The sequence below is a fragment of the Mustela lutreola genome, chromosome 1 (assembly GCF_030435805.1).
Source record: "Mustela lutreola isolate mMusLut2 chromosome 1, mMusLut2.pri, whole genome shotgun sequence".
Taxonomy (NCBI): Eukaryota; Metazoa; Chordata; class Mammalia; order Carnivora; family Mustelidae; genus Mustela; species Mustela lutreola.
Window position 1 is genome coordinate 97,411,262 of NC_081290.1, and position 19,548 is coordinate 97,430,809.

A 19,548-nucleotide genomic window follows, 5' to 3' on the forward strand; every position below is an offset into this window, starting at 1 on the left:
ACCCACTGAGCCACCCAGGCACCCCTCATTTCCCCATTTAAAAAAAAGATTTTATTTATTTATTTGACAGGGAGAGACACACACACAGGAGAGAGGGAACACAAGCAGGGGGAGTGCTAGAGGGAGAAGCAGGCTTCCCGCTGAGCAAGGAGCCCAATACGGGCTCAATCCCAGAACCCTGGGATCACGACCTGAGCTGAAGGCAGACGCTTAACGACTGAACCACCCAGGCACCCCATTTCCTCGTTTTCTTCTGTAACTCTCCCATTGGTATTCTGTGACTTCTCCCATCTCTATAAAAATATCCTGTATCTCTCTTAATTCCACTTCCCCCACTACCCACCACCCCATTTCTTTGTTCTCCACTGAAGCATACCTCGCACAGTATTCCATATGTTCTTTCTCCATTTCTTTTCCTCTCTTCTCACTTAAACTCTTCTGTTTGTGTAGATGCACCCTAAAGTAACCCCCGATGAACCACACCACTGTAGTTCCTTCTCCCTGATGGTGGGTAGAACTTGTGAATTGCTTCTATCCAACAGACTCTTGATTAAGTGATGTTGCATAAAATTCACTCTGCTTCCTGGGAAGAAGGGAGATGACCTTCCGCTGGTCTTGAAGGAGTTCAGCTGATAAGATGGCCTGTGAGGGGATCACATGGCAGGAAGGCGCAAGGATCTCCAGGAGCTGAGCTGGGCCTCCAGCTAACAGCTTGCAAAAAAGTGGAAATGTCAGTCCTACAACTGTAAGGAGATGAGTTTTGAAACAAGTTGGTAAACTTGGAAGTGCACTCTTCCCCTGCCAAACCTCCAGATAAGATTATAGTCTGGCCAACCCCTTGATCGCAGCCTTGGGAGACATTGAACAGAGGACCAGCTAAGCTGTGCCCAGACTTCTGACCAACAAAAACTGTGAGATAATAAATGTGTGTTGTGTTAAGCTGCTAAGTTGTGGTAATTAGTTATGCAGCAATAAAAAACGATTGTGTCTTTCCATTTGGGCCTTCACCCCCAATATTCAACTATATGTGCTCACACCGAGGTTACTAGTAAATAGTTTAATTCACAGTACTCTTCTTATCTATAAGCAGTATTTGACACAATTGATCATGTTCTTGATTCATTTTCTTCACTTAACCAAGAGGATTCTATCTCATTCTCTTTTTCTCTTTTAGAACCCCCACCACATGATGGTGGACCTCTCCTTCTTTCCCCCAAATCTCATATTCTTTCTTTTGTATTTTCCATCCCTTTATCTTTTGCTGCATTTTGGCTGATCTCTTCACATTTACTTTGCATTTCAGTAATTCTTTCTTGAGTGATGCCTAGTTTGCTGTTTGACCTTTCTATTAAATGTTAAATATCAATGACTATATCTTTCATTTTCTATAAAGCCAATCTGGCTCATTTTTAATGCTTCTGGTCTTTTTTGTATTTATACAAACCTTAAAAATATTTTTTTTTAAAACACCCTAGCACTGGGTATTTATTGTTGCTTTTATACAAAATATAAATGAATAACAAATAAATAAATAAATGTGTAGCCACATTAAAGGGAATGATAACCAACACTTTCTGGGTAGTGATTGCCTCTCGCATAGAAGAGGAGGTGAAGATTAGGGAAAGGTCCATTGGAGTCTTCAACATTAGTATTACGTTTACTCTCTTAAGCCAGATGTTGGGTATATTAATGTTGGTATAAATAAATAACAATTTAAAGAGATTTTTAAAATGTAATTCTCTGTGAATTCTCCTCAGTTGAAATATTTCTCCTCTTTATGATATAGAACATGCATTGTTTCATAACCTTCCCTCCTCTCCTAGCCTGATGTTGCTAGCTTCATCTCATTCAATGGATAGCCTAGACTGTTGACATCACAAAGAAAAGGGAGCTCCAAGACATCCTTTATGCTTTTCATCAACTTCCTTCTTTATCACCTCCGATTTCCAATTTCTTCACCCATTGTTGTTTCCTCCTTTTTTTGTGTGTTGGTAGAGACACCCATATTTCTTTGTTAAGTCAACATCCTGACCTTTATTTCTGATTTTATCTTCTACTACCAGGCTTAACAAACATTTCCTATAAAGGCCCAGATAGTGCATATCTTTGACTTTGTAGGACACAGACTCTGACACAACTGCTCATCTTTGCCATTGTAACACAAGGTCAGCCACCGATAATATGTAACTGAGTGAGTGTGGCCGTGTTCCAATTAAATTTGGAATGCTGGTGGCAGGGTCTGACCCAGGGGCCACAGTTTGCTGATCTCTATTCTGCAATATCCAGAAGGCCACTCTGTCAACCAATTACTTGTTTTTGCTGTCAGCCATCTCTCCTCGTTATCCTCAGGCCCTCAGCCAGGGCATATTCTATTTCTTCTTGATTTTTCTGTGGGATTTTACATTGTTGACCGTTCCTTCTTACATTCTTCTCTGATTAGCTTAGTTGATACAAATTATAGTCTTTATCATCTCTATTCACCCATTCTTTGGATAATCCGTGGTAGTTCTTCTTTTTATGACCTTCTAGTTAAAAAAAAAAAATTGTGGACACTTAAAAATATATACAAAAGGAAAAAGACTTGTATAATGAAGCCCGATGTATCCTTAGGCCTGCTTCAACATTATCAAGAAAGAACCAAGTTTTTCTTACTTCCACCTTCACTTTTTTTTTTTTGTCTTTAGTATTGTTTTAAGATATCACCTCACTAATTTTATCTAACACTCAGTAAACACTAAAAATCCCTAATTGTGTCCAAAGTGTTATTTTATCGTTGATTCATTGTCCCACTTTTGGTGATACAATTGGTTGAGGTAAAAGTAACATCAGCCTGACTCTTCCATTATAAAGCTCCTCATCAACTATTCCCCTAATAGTATTCACAGTTATCCATGATTTTTGCCCAGGTCCATTATTTCAATAAGGGATGTTTGGTGATTTCCTAATTCCATCATTCCTTCTATGTTCATTAGCTGGAATTCTTCTATAATGTTTTAGAGGGGGAAACTCCTTTGTATTTCTCCTTTACTCACATACACTAGCACCACATTCACAGTACTTCTGAAACCAGTGGTGTGGATTTTCTCCCCACACTAATTCTCTGACACCAGCTGGATGTCCTATCATTCAGTTCATGTCTAGGACACCCTACCTGGAATTAGCATCAGGTCCCACAGGCTAAGGGCTCAGTCTCCCAAGAATCCCTCACGTCCGACAGTAATTGCAGTCTTACTTCTTTTTTTTTTTTTTTTTTTTTAAGAATTTTTATTTATTTATTTGACAGACAGAGATCACAAGTAGGCAGAGAGGCAGGCAGAGAAAGAGGGGGAAGCAGGCTCCCTGCTGAGCAGAGAGCCCGATGCGGGGCTCGATCCCAGGACCCTGAGATCATGACCTGAGCCAAAGGCAGCGGCTTAACCCACTGAGCCACCCAGGCACCCCTGCAGTCTTACTTCTTATGGTGTTTCCTGTACTTCTTATGGAATGGCTGCTCATTGAGGTTCTAATGACCTCCTCCTCGGGTCTGATACTATGCTAGAGTGATTCGCAGGGGTCAGGGAAACACTAAGTTATTCACTAGTTTATTGTAAGAGGATACGATGAAAGAAATATAAGAACCTCAGCTGGGAGAGATGCATAGGACACGTATGGGGGAGCGACACTGACAGAGCTTACTGCCCTCTGTGGCTGCACCTCCCTCCCAGGACCTCCATGTCGTTCAGCACCCGGGCAGCTCTCAGAATTGGTAATTCAGGGATTTTTACAGGGGCTCCATTATGTAGACATGATTAATCATTAATTCAATTGCTAGGCCTTCTCCCTTTCTAGGAGGATGGGAGGTGAGGCTGAACGTTCGAAGCTTCTGATCATGACGTGGTCTTGCTGGTGACCAGAAGGTATCTAGGAGCTCATCAAGTTTGCCTCATTAAAACAAAAGATACTCTTATCACTCAAGATTTCAAGGGATTTAGGAGCTAGTGCTCTTATCACTTTGGGAATTATTAGAAGGCTTTTAGACGCCTTATGCCAGAAACCAGGGTCAGACATCAATGTATTTATTTTTAATTTTTTTCACAAAGGATGCATAGGATTTGGATAGTAAGCAAATTTGTTTTGTTCCTTTTCTCAAATGGAAAAAGTTAAGTGCCTCACTGTTAATTATAATATTGCTGTTTAAAAAAAAAAAAGATTTTATTTTTTTATTTGACAAGGAAAGAGAGATCACAAGTAGACAGAGAGGCAGGCAGGGGGGGGGGGAGGCAGGCTCCCTGCCGAGCAGAGAGCCCAATGTGGGGCTCTATCCCAGGACCCTGAGATCATGACTTAAGCCAAAGGCAGAGGCTTAACCCACTGAGCCACTCAGGCGTCCCATGATATTGCTGTTTTGGTTTTTTTTTTTTTTTTTTAAAGTTTTAAAAATCCCTTTATCAGATTTAGAAAGCTTTCCTTTACGCTTAGTTTGCAGAGAGCTTTCTATCGTGAAATGATTTTCATTTTATTAAATGCCCTTTTTTTTGCATCTTTGGGAATGATACAAGTTTTCCTCTTTGTTAACAGGATGAAGTTTTTTCCATTTCTTTAAGAAACTTTTGTTGGTTTGGGTTGTTCAGGAAGCAGATGCCTGAAAGGGATTAGACACATGAGATATTTGTTGGGAGAAATAACTCTAAAGGCCAAGGGCTGGGAAGAGGGATATGCAGGTGCGGTACCAGTGAAAGGAGAGGGCAAAGGAGGACTGGGAAGGAAGAGAGTCAAACGGCAACAGAGTGTTAAGAAGGTTTTCCTCAGGCCACTGGGAAGATGTCGTGTACAGCCACCTGTCTGAAGTATTCGGAGCCTGGATTTCCTGGCCTTTCTGAGTCACTGGCTGAGAGCGTGCGGGGCTGTGGGGGGCGGTACATGACTTCACTGTGAACCGGAGGGCTCAGAGCTGGAGTGTGGGTCAACCGCACCCCCACAGCAGGAGCTCTCTACGGTTCTCACCTCCACAGCCGCAGCTGTGGACGGACTTGCCCTGTAACCCGAACTGGGAAAGTTCTATCAAGTATGTAGAAACCGCACATACGGGGAGGTCTGAATCATACCAGATCAGCCACCAAGACTTGCTGAAGTAATACCTCAGAATGACGGAAAGTTAGACTGAATAGTGGAGGAGGGAAAGAGTGAAAATCAGCTACGTCCCTAAAGACTAACCTCGGTAAGGGAATACCTCACCAGTATCTTTTTTCTAAATTTCTTTTAAACAAGACTGCGGAAAAGCTGCTCCCCTCACGCGTGTGAAGAAGCAGATCTGTGTGGCGCAAGGAGTGGACTGTCACCTCTTACAACGCACCATTCTTCCCTCAGACCTTTTGTAAATGTAAACGTACTAGAAACGTACTCTAAAAATAAAGAAATTCGTGGGAGGAGGATCTACATAGAACCTAGAACCTTGAAAGCATAAAATAAAAGATGAATGAATTCAACTGTATAAAGTAAATTCTGCAAGGAAAAAGAAATTCATACGAAGTTAAATGTCAGAAGACAAACAGAAAACAACAGGAACTCATATCACAATGTCCTGAACTCTCTCTTTTTTTTTGTTTTTAAAGGGTTCTTTTTAAAAAATTTTATTAATTTATTTGACAGAGAGAGATAACAAGTAGGCAGAGAGAGGGTGAAGCAGGCTCCCCGCCGAGCAGAGAGCCCGATGCGGGGCTCGATCCCAGGACCCAGAGATCATGACCTGAGCTGAAGGCAGAGGCTTAACCCAGTGAGCCACCCAGGCGCCCTGTCCTGAACTCTTTAATATATATGGAAAACTCGTATATCGATAGGAAAAACACCCATAGTACCATCGTTGATAGATACTGACCAGAAAACTCCAAAATCTCAATGGCTCAAGCCACAAAAGTTTATTTCTCATCTGTTTTGTGTCCATGATGGGTCTGGTGGGGACTTTTTCAGGTTGCCCCCACTGTAGGGCTTAACGCTGATAAGGAGCTATCTCCTGACATATTCTGCTGGTTGTGGTGGAAGGAGAGTAACTCCACTTGCACTGGCAATTAAATAAGGGCCTGAAACTGATATTCAACAATTCGTCTCACATCATTGTCTAGAACTAATCCCATGGTCCTGCCTCAGCCCAAGCGGATGGACTGTGCCATACTGTGTGTGCCTGGAAAGAGGACGGGGCCCCACACAGGTAAGCAGCACTAAGCCTATCCCATCACACCGCCTGAGAGTCTATGAATTATTTGGTTTCTCAACTGAAGGTCTTGTCAGAGAAAGACGATGGCATATTTCATTACATTTCACATGCTGGTGATTAAAAAAGTAAAAAATTCCTTTCTTTCCAAAATTGGTTGTGACATCGTTCTGATCAACAGAGTGAATCTGGGGATCTGTCAGATAGATGAGCCCTTTTCCATTACCAGTCACCCAACCTAAAAAAGAAATACATATGTCTGAGAATCAAATCCTTTATAAAGGTCAGTAAAGTATTTCAGAAAAATAAAATGTATTTATTTAGAGAGATACTCTAAAAACTTGGCTATACTGAAGTTTATGTTTAATAAGTTTCTGTTAAGGGATTTGGTATTGTGTATTCCAATTACTGGTTTAAGAAGGGAAACTGAACATTGGACAATTAAATTTGTCAAATATGACATACCTAGACCACCAATTTTCAAGGAATTAGAGAGCAAAAAATTGCACTTAGTTTAATTATGGAACATTTCATGATTCATAAGTTGCTTTATTGCTTAACCCATTAAGTCATCTGTTCATTTAGCAAGTATTTATTGAGCATACACACTATACAAGACACTGTTTTGAGTACTGGGGATTAAGCAATAAGTAAAAAATCACTATACTCATTGAGCTAACATTCTGGCGAAGTGGGACAGATTAATAAGCAATATAAATAAGTAAAATACATAATATGACAGAGAGTGATGATAAATGCTATGGAAGGGGGATAGAGAAAATCTTAGAGAATGGTCATAGACTCATTACTACAAACAGTTATAAGAAACCTCATTTATCATTTAAATGAAGAGTATTGGTTAATAATTCCGGCAAATAAAATACTAGATGAACTGAAATAAAATTAAAATATAAATGCAGAGTTTTTTTTAAAGTCAGATTCAAGTGCACAACTTTCTATTTCACAATGACCCCATATGAAACTTAATGTCACACTTGTAATAAAGGTAAAGGCCTGAAGAAAAGAGCGAGTGGAAAGTCTTTCCACATATTAAAGCATGCAATATTAAAAAACCTACATCATTCAAATATACTTAAATGAAATTTAAAAAATGGGTTTGCTCTAGAGTTGAGCCCAGCAGAATGTGAGCCAGATCTCACGGATTTTGTGACACTTTAGACCCTTGTAGACGCTTTAGATGTTTTTTCCAGACATCATTTGCTACATGCAGTAAAATCAATTAATTGAATTATAAATAGCGGTCTATTTAGGCCTTGAACAGTCTATTAAATTAAATAATGACTGGAAGAGCTAGTTACAAGACCTCAGGTTTACATATGAATAACACTAAAAATATAAAAATCCCAATTTCACATACCTTGTAAATCGACTACAACATCTTTATGATTAGAATACTCATAGGAAAAATGGCCATAAGCCAATCCATATTCTGTGGCTTTGTATTCTGTTTTAACCACTTTTGTGTTATTTGATAGCTTCACAAATTCTCCCAGTATGTAAGGTTCCACACTGATACATCCCTTTATTGTCTTGCCTTCCAAAATCTGAAAAGTAGAAATGGGAGACCATAATGACTAGGAAGGCCACAGGCTTTGGGCTTGGGTAGTCCTCACTTTGAACCTAGACTTTGCCGCTTAGGAACTCTGTTATTTCCAGAGGTTTTGGTCTGTTCATCGGTAAAGCAGATACTGTAATAATAATCACCTTTATAGCATTGTTAAAAAAATATTAAATGAGAAAAATGCATGTAAAGTGCCTAACATTTTATGTGGCATATAATGGAACCTAAAATAATTTTTATTCTTTTATTAAAATACTCACATAAAAATGAGGCCATGAAGTGACCTACTGTAGGGAACTAGCTTGTCATGGAGATAAATCATGGCCTGGAATGTTGGGCTGGAATAGCAGTTCAAACATTTGTGGGTATAATCTCTTTTGTCAAGTTGTTTCAAAGGTTAGAGTTGATGTGTTAAATGCCTGGCATAGTGCTTGACATAAAGAAAGTGAAAAATGGATGGTAGCTGTAATTGGTAGTAACAAAATGTGGGTCAAAAAATGTCTTTGGCCAATGTAAAAAAAAAAAAACAAAAAAACCTCTTTAGGTATGAATGAGCCAAGGATCCAACATATTTGGAAAGGTAACCCAAATAAGAGAAAAGTCAGTGGAGATGGATGGTTGTCTTTCTATATTTAAAGAGATAGCTTAGTGAAAACAGATTGGGCTCAATGACCCCAGAAAGTGGAGTTGCAATTCATAGGTAGAAATCAGACAAAGACAACTTTGGGTTAGATCTAAGAACTTCCTAACAAGTAGAATTGTTTGAAAGTGAAAAGGGAATAATTATTTTTCCTTACTAAAGGTGTTTAAACTATGACTTGGTAATTCCTTGGCTGCCAGGGGTGGGGACTAACAGATGTAAAACAGTGAATTCATGCATCAGGTTGTTGAGGGGATAATCTGTACTCCATATCATCTTTAGGGTCCTTCCTCTCTCTTTGAAAGTACAGCCAGTACACAAAGAAGGGATACTAAAAAAGCTCACTTGACCATGTGGGACCAGATACCAGACTTAACAGGGTGACTTGGAAGATCCAAATTATGTATTCAGGGTCTAGAAGGTCATAGTTCTTACACATCTCCCTAAGTAGATGAAGAAGATGAAGCAGTTGAGGGAGTCTGGTAACTGAGTTTATTAGACGTTACCAAATATGTATGTATAGACCTGTTGAACGAAACACTTGCCCTCTTTAATCTTACCAGTAATATTGTGGATGGGATATAGAATATCTGTGTTGGAATCTTTTGTTCATGAAGTCTCTTGTTAAATTCTGTCACATAGTGCTGTGCGGTCATTTGCCGTTCCACATCAGTGAAGTGGTGCCACAGCCCCTTCTGCTCCTTATACTCTTTCCCAACATATCTATGACCAGAGGAAGAAACCATACAAAAGAAATGCAAAAGTGATCTTATCACAGAGGCAGAGAGCAGAGACGAAAGGAGAGATGCAAAAATTCTTGAAAGACATTACTCTTTCTCTACCTTGGACAGTCAATATTAACTATCCTTTCTTATTTCATGACTCTAATAATTCTGTAAGAGCCTCCTGAACATGAGAACATAATTCACGTTGGCTGATGGTGATGGCTAATGTTATGTGTTATCTTGACCTGGCCATAGGGTGCCCTGATATTTGATCAACCATAATTCTGGCTGTTTTGGTGAGGTTGTTTTGGGATAAATTTCACACTTAAATCAACAGACTAAGTAAAGCAGATTGCTCTGCCTCATGTGGATGGGCCTAATCTAATCAGTTGAAGGACAAAAAATAGAATGAAAAGAATGACCTTCTCCTAAGTGAAGAGAATTCCGCCTGTCACACTGCCTTTGAGCTGGGACACTGGTCTTTTCCTGCCTTTGGACTTGAACTGAAACATCAGCTCTTCCTGGTCTTGAGCCTGCTGGCCTTTGACCTGGAACTACACCATTAGCTCTCCTGGGTCTCCAGCTGGCCAACTGCAGAGCTTGAGGTTTCCTGGCCTCTATCAATACACAAGCCAAATCCTGACAATAACTCTCTGTCTATATGTGTATATATATATTCTTGGTTTTGTTTTCCTGAAGAACACTTTCTGATACACTGCCCCAGGACGATGGTGATTATAGAGCAAGTGTCCAGTTACTGTAGCAGTTGGCCATCCCCCCATGGTGAGTCTAGGGAGCCAGGATGGACACTGGGAAGTGCAGGCTCTGCAATCAGATCTTTTACTACCTGCACCATGGCCTTAAACAGGTCAGTTAATCAATCTGAAGTCTTCCTCTATCCCTTTCTTTTGTGATTACTTCCTCTGTACAAATACTTGTTTCCATCATCACCTGTTATGTGTGTAGTCCTGTGCTAGTCCTGAACGTTTTGAAGAAAGTGTGACAAAGGATTTGTATATTTCAAGGCCTTATGCATAGCTGGAGACAACATATGAGGGCAGTAAATGATTAAGTGTTGAAAGGAGCAAAACAGTAACTATCACACTTGACTGGAGTTTATACTTGCTATAAGTCAGTGTGAATTTATGAGGAATTTGCATGTGTCCAGAGTGACCTCCAAAAATCAAAGAGAATTGTCAGAGTTATAGACCTCAACTAGAGAAAATACTTCCAGAAATTACTGAGTCCACCACCAAAAAAAAAAAAAAGAAATCTTACCATTTGTAACGACATGGATGGCACTAGAGGGTATTACACTAAGGGAAATAAGTCAATCAGAGGGAGACAATTATCATATGATCTCACTGATATGAGGAATTTGAGAAACAAGACAGAGGATCATAGGGGAAGGGAGGGAAAAATGAAACAAGATGAAACCAGAAAGGGAGACAAACCATAAGAGACTCTTAATCTTAGGAAACAAACTGAGGGTTGCTGGAGGGGAGGGGCATGAGAGGGATGGGGTGGCTGGGTGATGGACGCTGGGGAAGGTATGTGCTATGGTGAGTGCTGTGAATTGTGTAAGACTGATGAGTCACAGATCTGTACCACTGAAACAAATATACATTATATGTTAACAACAAGAAAAATTACTGAGTCCAATAGGATTATGAAATACAAGTTGGCTGAAGCTTTGGCCATTCAGACCCCTGGGGTTCAGAAGGGAAATCTGAGGGGCACCTGGATTGCTCAGTTGGTTAAGTGTCCAACTCTTAATTTTGGCTCACGTCATGATCTCAGGGTCCTGAGATCAAGCCTGGTGATGGGCTCTGCACTCAATGCAGAATCAACTCGAGATATTCTCTCTCCCTCTTCCTCTGCCCTTTTCCCTGCTCACACACTCTCTCGAAAATAAATAAATAAAATCTTAAAAAAAAAAAAAAAAAAAAGACAACCAGACAGTGGAGGCTGCAGAGGAGGAACCTTTAAGGCATCAGAAAGCAGCCAGCAGAGGAGCAGCTGCTGTAACAGGGGTAATCCAGCGTTTCTGCTATGGACAGACCGGTCGCTCCACTTGCAGTAGCTTTGAATCCGTTCAGAACTTTGAGCAAACCGTGGTACTGGAACCGTTCCCAAACATTCTATCAGAGGACCTCCAGCCCTAAGTACAGGATCCATCAATCTGGGGACAGAGGTCCATTCTTTCTGGCATCTTTTGCCATTTTGTTGGGATCATTTTTCTTCAGTAAGGATTTGTTAGCAGTAAACTCTTTTTTCTTTGACAGCTTTTAAGATTATTTCTTTATCCTTGGTGTTCTAAAGTTTCACTGCTATGTAGCTAGAAGTAGATTTATGATTGTCTGTCTGCCTTCCTTCCTAGTTTCTTCCCTCCTTTTCTTATTTAGGATTTACTATGACTCCTGTATTTGAAGATTAATGTGTTTTGGCAATTCTGGGAAATTATCAGGTAGTATCTATTTAGATAGTAATTCTTTTCTATTTGCTCTGTTATCTTTTTCAGATCAGATATTTGTTGGATCCACTCTTTTCATCTTTCACATTTCTTATTCTCTCTTTCATTTCCCATTTCAGATCCTCTATGACACATCCTGCTGTATTAATTTCTTAGGGATACTATAACCAAGAGCCATAAATTGAGTGACTTAAACAACAGAAATGGATTCTCTCACAGTTCTGGAGCCTGGAAGTCCAAGAACAAGATGTCGGCAGGGCCATGTTCCCTCTGAAGCCACTAGAGAAGGATGTTCTCCAGTCCTCCCTCCTGGCTTCTGGTGGTTTCTGCTCTGTGGCAACATAACTACAATCTGACATGCATTCTCCTTGTGCAGGTCTAGCTCCAAATTTCCTTTTTATAAGAATACCAGTCAGAGTGGATGAGTGGCCCACCCTATTCCAAAATGACGTCATCTTATCTAATTATATCTGCAATGACTCTCTTTCAATAAGATCACAGTCTGAAGTACTATGACTTCAACATATGAATTTGAGGTTGGAGGTACAGAGCTGTTAAAAAACTCATTCAACCCATAACAAACGGGTTCATTGCTTGGATGTGTGATGTGGGGCAAGTTTCTTAACATCTTTATGCCTCAGTTCCCTCATCTGTAAAATGGTGATAATAAATCTTGTCTCATAGTGTTTTGTGATGATCAATTAAATTAGTATATAAATCAGTTAAAATAAGGCTTGACACATATATACTTGGTAAGTAGATGTACTTGTTCCTATTATTATTATTATCATCAACAACCTTTCAAGAAATATACTTCTATTGTTTAAGAATCACCCAATTTCTCACTCTCTCTCATTTCTTCTCTTCCTATTTATTTCTCACATTATTTGGATTTGGATAAAGAACAGGGTCCACCTTAAAACTCTTGGCTTATAGGTCTTCTTAAATCCACAGATGATGTAAAATTAGGCCTCAAACCTAATGGGGACCACTTGTGGTGACTATTTCTCAGGTGAGTTTTTGCTTGAAGTTGTCATGCAGAACTAAGGCCAAACAAAAAACTTTCCAGGTGTTTACCTCACTGGGATTTTTTAAAAAATGAAGATTTATTTATTTATTTGAGAGGGAGAGAGAGCCAGAGGAGGGGCAGATGGAGAGGGAAAATCTCCAGCAGACTGCGTGATGAACAAGAAAACAGACATGGGGCTCTATCTCACGACCCTGAGATCAATCATGACCTCAGCCGAAATCAAGAGTTGGACACTTAACAAGCTGAGCCACCCAGGAGCCTGGGGGGTTTTTTGTTTGTTTGTTTGTTTTGTTTTTTATTTTATGTATGTTTAAAAAATTTTAAAAAGATTTTATTTATTTATTTGACAGACAAAGATCACAGAGAGGCAAGCAGAGAGAGAGGGGAAGCAGGCTCCCTGCTGAGCAGAAAGCCCGATTTGGGGCTCAATCCCAGGACCCTGGGACCATGACCTGAGCCAAAGGCAGAGGTTTTAAACCACTGAGCCACCCAGGTGCCCCTGGTTGTTTTTTTTTTTTTTTTTTTTTTTTTTTAATATAAGTTTCTCCTTAAAGATGTAGCCATTCCTGCATCCCTGTTTTATATGGATGATCCCTAAACACTCCCTTACACGTGTAACTTTGGTCACTAGCTGCCACCTCATCCTACCCCACTCAGAATGTCTACAGGAGGTGTCTTAAGGACTCAATATGCACTTATACCTCCAAAAATGCTTCATCCCTAGCCACAAAGGAGTTTCCTACCTTTTTTGAAGACTCGTTTATTTACATGTAAGTGTAGTTTTCAGAGTTGAACTAGACTTCTTGCCAGCATTTTTAGTGGGAGTGTTTGAGGCTCTCTGTCCTGCCATACAGTCAGAAACTCCATTTTCCTTATCTGTACAGTGGGGATAACAATGTCTCCCTGAGAGGTTTGACATCATGTACATCTATATAAAATGGCTGACATCATGTTGTTCAGTGTGTGGTAACTATTATCAGTTAATGAGGAGAAAGGAGTAGGGATCTGAAAATATACATTGTGGCCAACTTTTCTGACTCTTTCAAAATCTCGTAAGTGATTAAGTAACAGAAAGTCATAATTAGCCCATTTTTACATTAGAAGTATAGATGTTTTAAAGAAATACCTCCCCAGAGTTTCTTCCTGATGAAGATAATGAACCCAAAAAGCATTTCTTTGTCTGCCTTTCTTCTTCACATTCAGGTAGTCTCCCAAATATACAATAGTTTCTTGGGCTGTCCATAGTTCTGATTTTTTAGAGTATTTTAATAAAAGAGCATCTGAAAAAAAAAGAGAAGATAAAAATGGATGTTATTTTCAAAGTTTGTTACAATTTATGAATAAAGTTGACTCAAAATTGCCTGAAATCTTCAGTTTCCTTAAACATTTTCTCAAATTTCAGCCTCTTCTATGACTACTACTGCAAAGTTAGTGAAGTACAATAAACCAAAGCTTTGCAAATGTAATGAAGATTCACAAAATCTTTTGCTTGGATAGTGAGGGATTAAGATAAGGCCAGGGCGCCTGGGTGGCTCAGTGGGTTAAGCCGCTGCCTTCGGCTCAGGTCATGATCTCAGGGTCCTGGGATCGAGTCCCGCATCGGGCTCTCTGCTCAGCAGGGAGCCTGCTTCCTCCTCTCTCTCTGCCTGCCTCTCTGCCTACTTGTGATCTCTCTCTGTCAAATAAATAAATAAAATCTTTAAAAAAAAAAAAAAAAAAAAAAAGATAAGGCCAGAGTTTTTGTCTGAAAATAGTGGGAAAGAAAGTCTTTTTAAGCAGCAAAGCCCCAGAGGCCATCTTGGAAGAGTGATATATGCTTGCATTTTCTTCTAATTATCTGGGGGACCTGGGACCTACGACTGGTACCAGACCATATAGATAGAAATAAACGAAGTAACTTCCCCTCAGAGACTCCTGGCAACTCCAGAAACCATGGTTATCTATTAAAGTGCACCTTAATTTTCTCTTACTTGTTCTGTTTAAGCTGGGAAAGTCCAGGAATTACTTGACAAAATATAGCTACTGTACAATTCGATTCTATTCAATTGAAGAAGGAAAAGATAAGAAGGAAAAGCAAAAAAACTGTCTCCACCTTAAGGAAAGGCAGAACAGGGCAAGTAAGAAAGCATTTCTTTGAGGGAAAAGACAGGAACTCTGAGAAGAAATGCAACATTTTGGGATCCCAGTTGAAATGATGTGAACAAGGACCTCCTGCATCTAGGTCGTGATAATGGGTGAAGGTACAGGTGACTCAGGAGAGAAAAATACTTGGAGTAAGATAAACTCATGGGTCTGGGACTGGGGCGGGAGATGGCTGGAGGCTGGGGAAGACAGTGGACAGGGTTGGGTAACTCAGTCAGAGAAGCTGGGGCTTCTTGCCCCAGAAGGCGAGCTGCTGGCACACATCCATAGGAAAGGCAGTGAATTGGGGGAACCAAGATGGAGGAATGTATAACTTGATTTGTGCTTCCTCTGTTTTTCTTATCTGTACATTGGGGATAATAATATTCCCCTACTGGGTCTGAGATCACGTACATGTGGCTTTTTACCCACAAACTGGCACATAGGCGTAACAATAAAGGGTTGCCTAACTCTAAGAAACGAGATTCTGAACCTACAGAATCTCTAGAAAGGGAATAGTGAATAGGGAGACACTACTAGGGTAGCGTTTCACTTCTTTTTGTGAAAACTGATCTGTATCTTAGTGTGACTTCAAGGCAGCAGGAAAAGCACTGGAATACTTTGAACAGAAGTGACTGACATTGTCTTTATAAAAACTTACTGAAGAGCTCTTAAGGGCGCCTGGGTGGCCCATTTGGTTAAGTGACTGCCTTTGGCTCCGGTCATAATCCTGGAATCCTGGAATCAAGTCCCGCAGCAGGCTCCCTGCGACCCTCCCTCTTCTCATGCTCTTTCTCATTTTCTCTTTCAAATAAAAAAAAAATTTTTTTTTTTTTTAAAGAGTTCTTAAAAATAATGATGCCTGGATCCAAACTGCAGACTCATTAGATTGGACACTCTGGGGTGAGGCACTGGAAATTTTAAAAAGATCCCCCACCCCTGGGGATTCTTATATGATGACAAGATTGAAAACTACTACTTTATTGATTGATTGATTGATTGATTATATGAGAGAGAGAGATAAAGAGAGAGAGTGAGTGAGTGGGGAGAGGGAGAGGGAGAGAGAGAATCCTCCAGCAGACTTCCCACTGAGCATGGACCCTGACGCTGTGCTCCACAGGGTCCTAGAACCTAGGACCCTGAGATCACGCCCTGAGCTGAAATCAAGAGTTAGACACCTAACCAACTACCTAGGCTTCCGAAGAACTATTACTATAGTATCCAGTGCTTAGCAATCCAGAGTTTGTCTCTTTTCTCTCATTCAAATAATTCTTCAGTATCTTAGAGGGTGCTACGATATGATCTTCAGGGCTCAGAGAGGAACCTTCTTTTGTCTCCTTCCCCTCCTCTCCACCACTTCTAATCTGTAATAGACACATTGACTCCCTGCTATGGTAAGTGACACTGGGCTGTTCCATATGCAAGAAGGAATTGCTGATTGCAATAGTAGAGGGCACTTGCTCAACCCACTGGCTGAAAGAAAACTTGCGGACAGGTGTGAAAATCTCTGCCCTGCACGAGTGATGTTTAACTAGGTCAAACTCTGCCCCCTAGAATCTGAATGGGGAAAAACAGAAATCAGCTGGTTGGTAATGAGAATCCATGGAAAAGACAAGATGCTGAGCTTTTTTAAACCCCAACTGTCCCTTGGTCCTGTAAGATTCTTGTCTCCCTTACTGCCTTGTGTGTCTTCACAGCAAGCCCCCAACATATGAGGTGGCCTGAATAAGCCTCTAGTCTTTGTGACCATTAGCGTCCACCACACTAAGAGTGAGGGAAACCCCCAAAGTACATATTTTTCTGTATATTCACAAAGTGTAAGAGGGGGTCTGTGTCTTTCATGAGTTTTAAGTGATCTACACATCAAGCTCTTCAGAGGACCCCAACCGTACACAGAGGCTTCCTGAGGTTCTACCTACCAAAAAGGTTGTACTCACTGTGTGCTTGGTGGAGTTGATTGGGCTTAAAAACTCCTGTATTCTCCAGTCTCTGTAGCAGCCACTCATGCCTCACCCCTGCCAAGAGTTTTTCAAAGTCATCAGGGTGCAGGGTTCGAGCCTCTAGGATCTCTTGCCTTATCATTCCTGGCAATGAAACAAAAGAACTTCCACTGGAATTCAGAAAGGACCATGAGGTTTCCCTCTCAGAAGAACCGCTGAAAAAAGCAGGTGATTTCAACCACCATGGCGAGGATGAGCTGGAGCTCTGGCTGCAGTTTAGTGTGTTTCCTGGTTTGTTTCCTTCCTCTGTGGTAGTGCAGTCCTTGCTAAAATCAGGGAAGGCGATGTTACTATTTACAGATGGACCGGTGGTCTCAGCCCCATGATCATATGGCTGCCTCAGAGCACATAGGCTAGAAGAGCCACGCCCACTGGTGTGGTGAACGTCTTTGTTGTCCAGCAGCTGGTCCTCCTCATCCACTGTGGAGGCATCAGGGTCAATGTTCTGCTCTTTGACTGAGCTGCTGCTCTTTTCTGAGTCAGGATTTTGCACAGGCCAATGAAGAGTGGAAGTGCTACATACTGTCACAGAACTTTTGCCCAGAGACACCTTCATGGCTTTGTGAGAGTGTAAGGGCATATCCTCTTCTTTTTCCTCTGTTTCTCCTTCTGGGTCAATCCAGGAGGAACTATCTTTGAATGTAGGGCCTGTGCCTCTTTTGATTTCTTCCCCATGCCTGTCTTCATCATCGCAATTGATTTCTGGAAGCTCATTTAGTTCAAAGCTTTCTTCTCGGACCAAAGAGCATGTGGCTATGTTCTTGGGTGGATCAGAATCAGAAGAGGACAGAGAAGCAGAACCAACCGAGGGACTGGAATGAGCACAAGTGTTTCTGGATCCCATGTTTCTGACTTTCTGCACACCATCTGGAGCTCCTTCTAACAGCCCTGCACCAGAGGCCAAGAATATGCCTGTTGTGTTATGAGGACAGAAGGTTGTTAAGGGCATGTGTTTGTGTTGCTGACTTTGAGAAGACTCTGAACTGTCATCCTTGGATACTTGGAGAGAGAGACCATGAAGTTCTGAGGACAGTGGATGTACAGCTCTGCTTTCCTCATTGATCTCTAGCTCTTCAGACAGGGCAGTGGAACACTGAGTATCCACAAGATGTTCTTCTTTGCAAGGCTCTTTTCTGGTTGGCCTATCATCTATATAATTCACTTCCTCCCAGCTTGTAGAAGAACTAGCCCCTGATAAGTTGCTCCAACAACTAGAGCAATGGCTGTCACTCAGAGACTTGTCCAAAACAGCTCCTTCACCGTGGTTGTGGTCTGGTGACTCAGTCTCAGCCTCTACATCTTGATCCAAGGAGACTTGAAATGCATCAGAATGGGTCCAGTTTTTCCCTCTCATCCTCCTGAGTGTCTCCTGACTATTCTTAGCCATTTGGGAGGACGATATTACCATGGCTTTTTGAAAATGTGATTTGTCTTCGGCAGTACTCACAGTATCTACGTTTTTCGTCTCTGTTTTTAGAGTAGTGATGCAGACTCTGGTTTTTGCATCTTTCTGTTGATTTTTGTTGTTTCCACAAGAGCTTTCAAATACTTCACACACTGAAGTGTGGTGCTGTGAATAGGCTCCAAGGATTTTTTGGAAATCCACGTGCCCATGCAAGATGGGTTTAGCCAACCCATGCTTGAAACTCTCTGGAACATAAGACTTGTCATCTAAATTTGAGAAGCCTTGAATTTGTAAATGATCCTTCACCTGGGTGATAATAGACAAGATCTGCTGAGAGAGAGCTTCTCTCTCCTGACTTCCAGAGGAAGTACTGAAACTGTACAGTTTTCCCATAGCTTCATTACAGAGCTGACTGGCTACATGGACCATCTCGGTCTCCCCGTAGAGTCTTTGATGCACTGTGGTCAGGCCGAAAGCAGCTTTGAGAAGACTATGAAGCTCTTGTTTTCCAGTGGCTGGTTCATCATATCTCTTGGTGAGGAGGCCAATTTCGAAGGCCTCTTTGGCTTCATACAGATATGAATTTTTCATTTCTGGAGGACAGTCATCAGAACTACTATAGGACAATAAACATGTGCCACGGATGTTCTGAGGAAAATACCAAATACAAAATCAGACATTGAATTAGAAACTGGAATTGAATCAGGAAAAACTTCATTCCTGGAGGACAGTCATTCAAAGTGTTGTAGGAAAATAAACACACGCCGCAGATATTCTAAGGAAAATACACAATCAAGTCTTGAGTCAAGGACCCAAAGTATTTTTGGTGAATTGGGAGAAGGGTCTGGGTTGTATGTGATTGGTTGGCATCAGGGGGTAAGAATTAGCTCGAGCTATCATCTTGCTGTGGGCCTGATACTTCTTTTTTTTCCCAAGTTTATTTATTTATTTTAGTAATCTCTATACCCAAGGTGGAGTTCAAATTCATGACCCAGTTATCAGGAGTTGCACACTATTCTGACTGAACCAGCCAGGAGACTCAGGCCTGATATTTTTGATCAAAGATTATAAAGTTGTTGTTGCTGTTACTTCTGTTGTTAGTTTTAGCAAAGAGACTCTATGCATGGCACATGAACATAGTAATTTTCTCTGTGTAAATAAGGCTACCATATACAAAGGCACCATTTATTTAATAGTAGTCAAAACCATACAGTAGCAGCTTCCAAAGCCCTCTGTGCACAAGGGCAGTGTTTTAAAATGAAAGATTTCTGGTATACCCGTCCCAGAGATTTGCGTTTAGTGGATCTCGGGTGGATCAGGAATGTGCATTTTGAAAAGACTCCTTGGGCAATTCTTTTTTTTTTTTTTTTTTTTTTTAAGGATTT

At 40.8% G+C, this 19,548-nt stretch overlaps 1 protein-coding gene across 5 annotated transcripts in view; it reads right to left on the reverse strand.

Annotated features, from left to right (window-relative positions):
- Positions 1-5,869: 5,869 nt before the first annotated feature.
- The window catches only part of ALPK1 (alpha kinase 1), a 123,046-nt gene continuing 109,367 nt past the window's right edge, over positions 5,870-19,548 (reverse strand). For 4 of the 5 annotated variants that reach the window (XM_059170708.1, XM_059170718.1, XM_059170694.1 and 1 more), the window contains 5 exons: positions 16,696-18,811; positions 13,764-13,917; positions 8,970-9,132; positions 7,566-7,752; positions 5,870-6,425 (listed from right to left, as the gene is read on the reverse strand). In XM_059170708.1, the coding sequence (XP_059026691.1) occupies positions 6,226-6,425; positions 7,566-7,752; positions 8,970-9,132; positions 13,764-13,917; positions 16,696-18,811 (2,820 nt within the window). In that variant the 3' untranslated portion in view covers positions 5,870-6,225. Of the gene's footprint in view, positions 6,426-7,565; positions 7,753-8,969; positions 9,133-13,763; positions 13,918-16,695; positions 18,812-19,548 lie in introns of those variants that run through there. The other variant, XM_059170727.1, reaches the window with a different exon arrangement.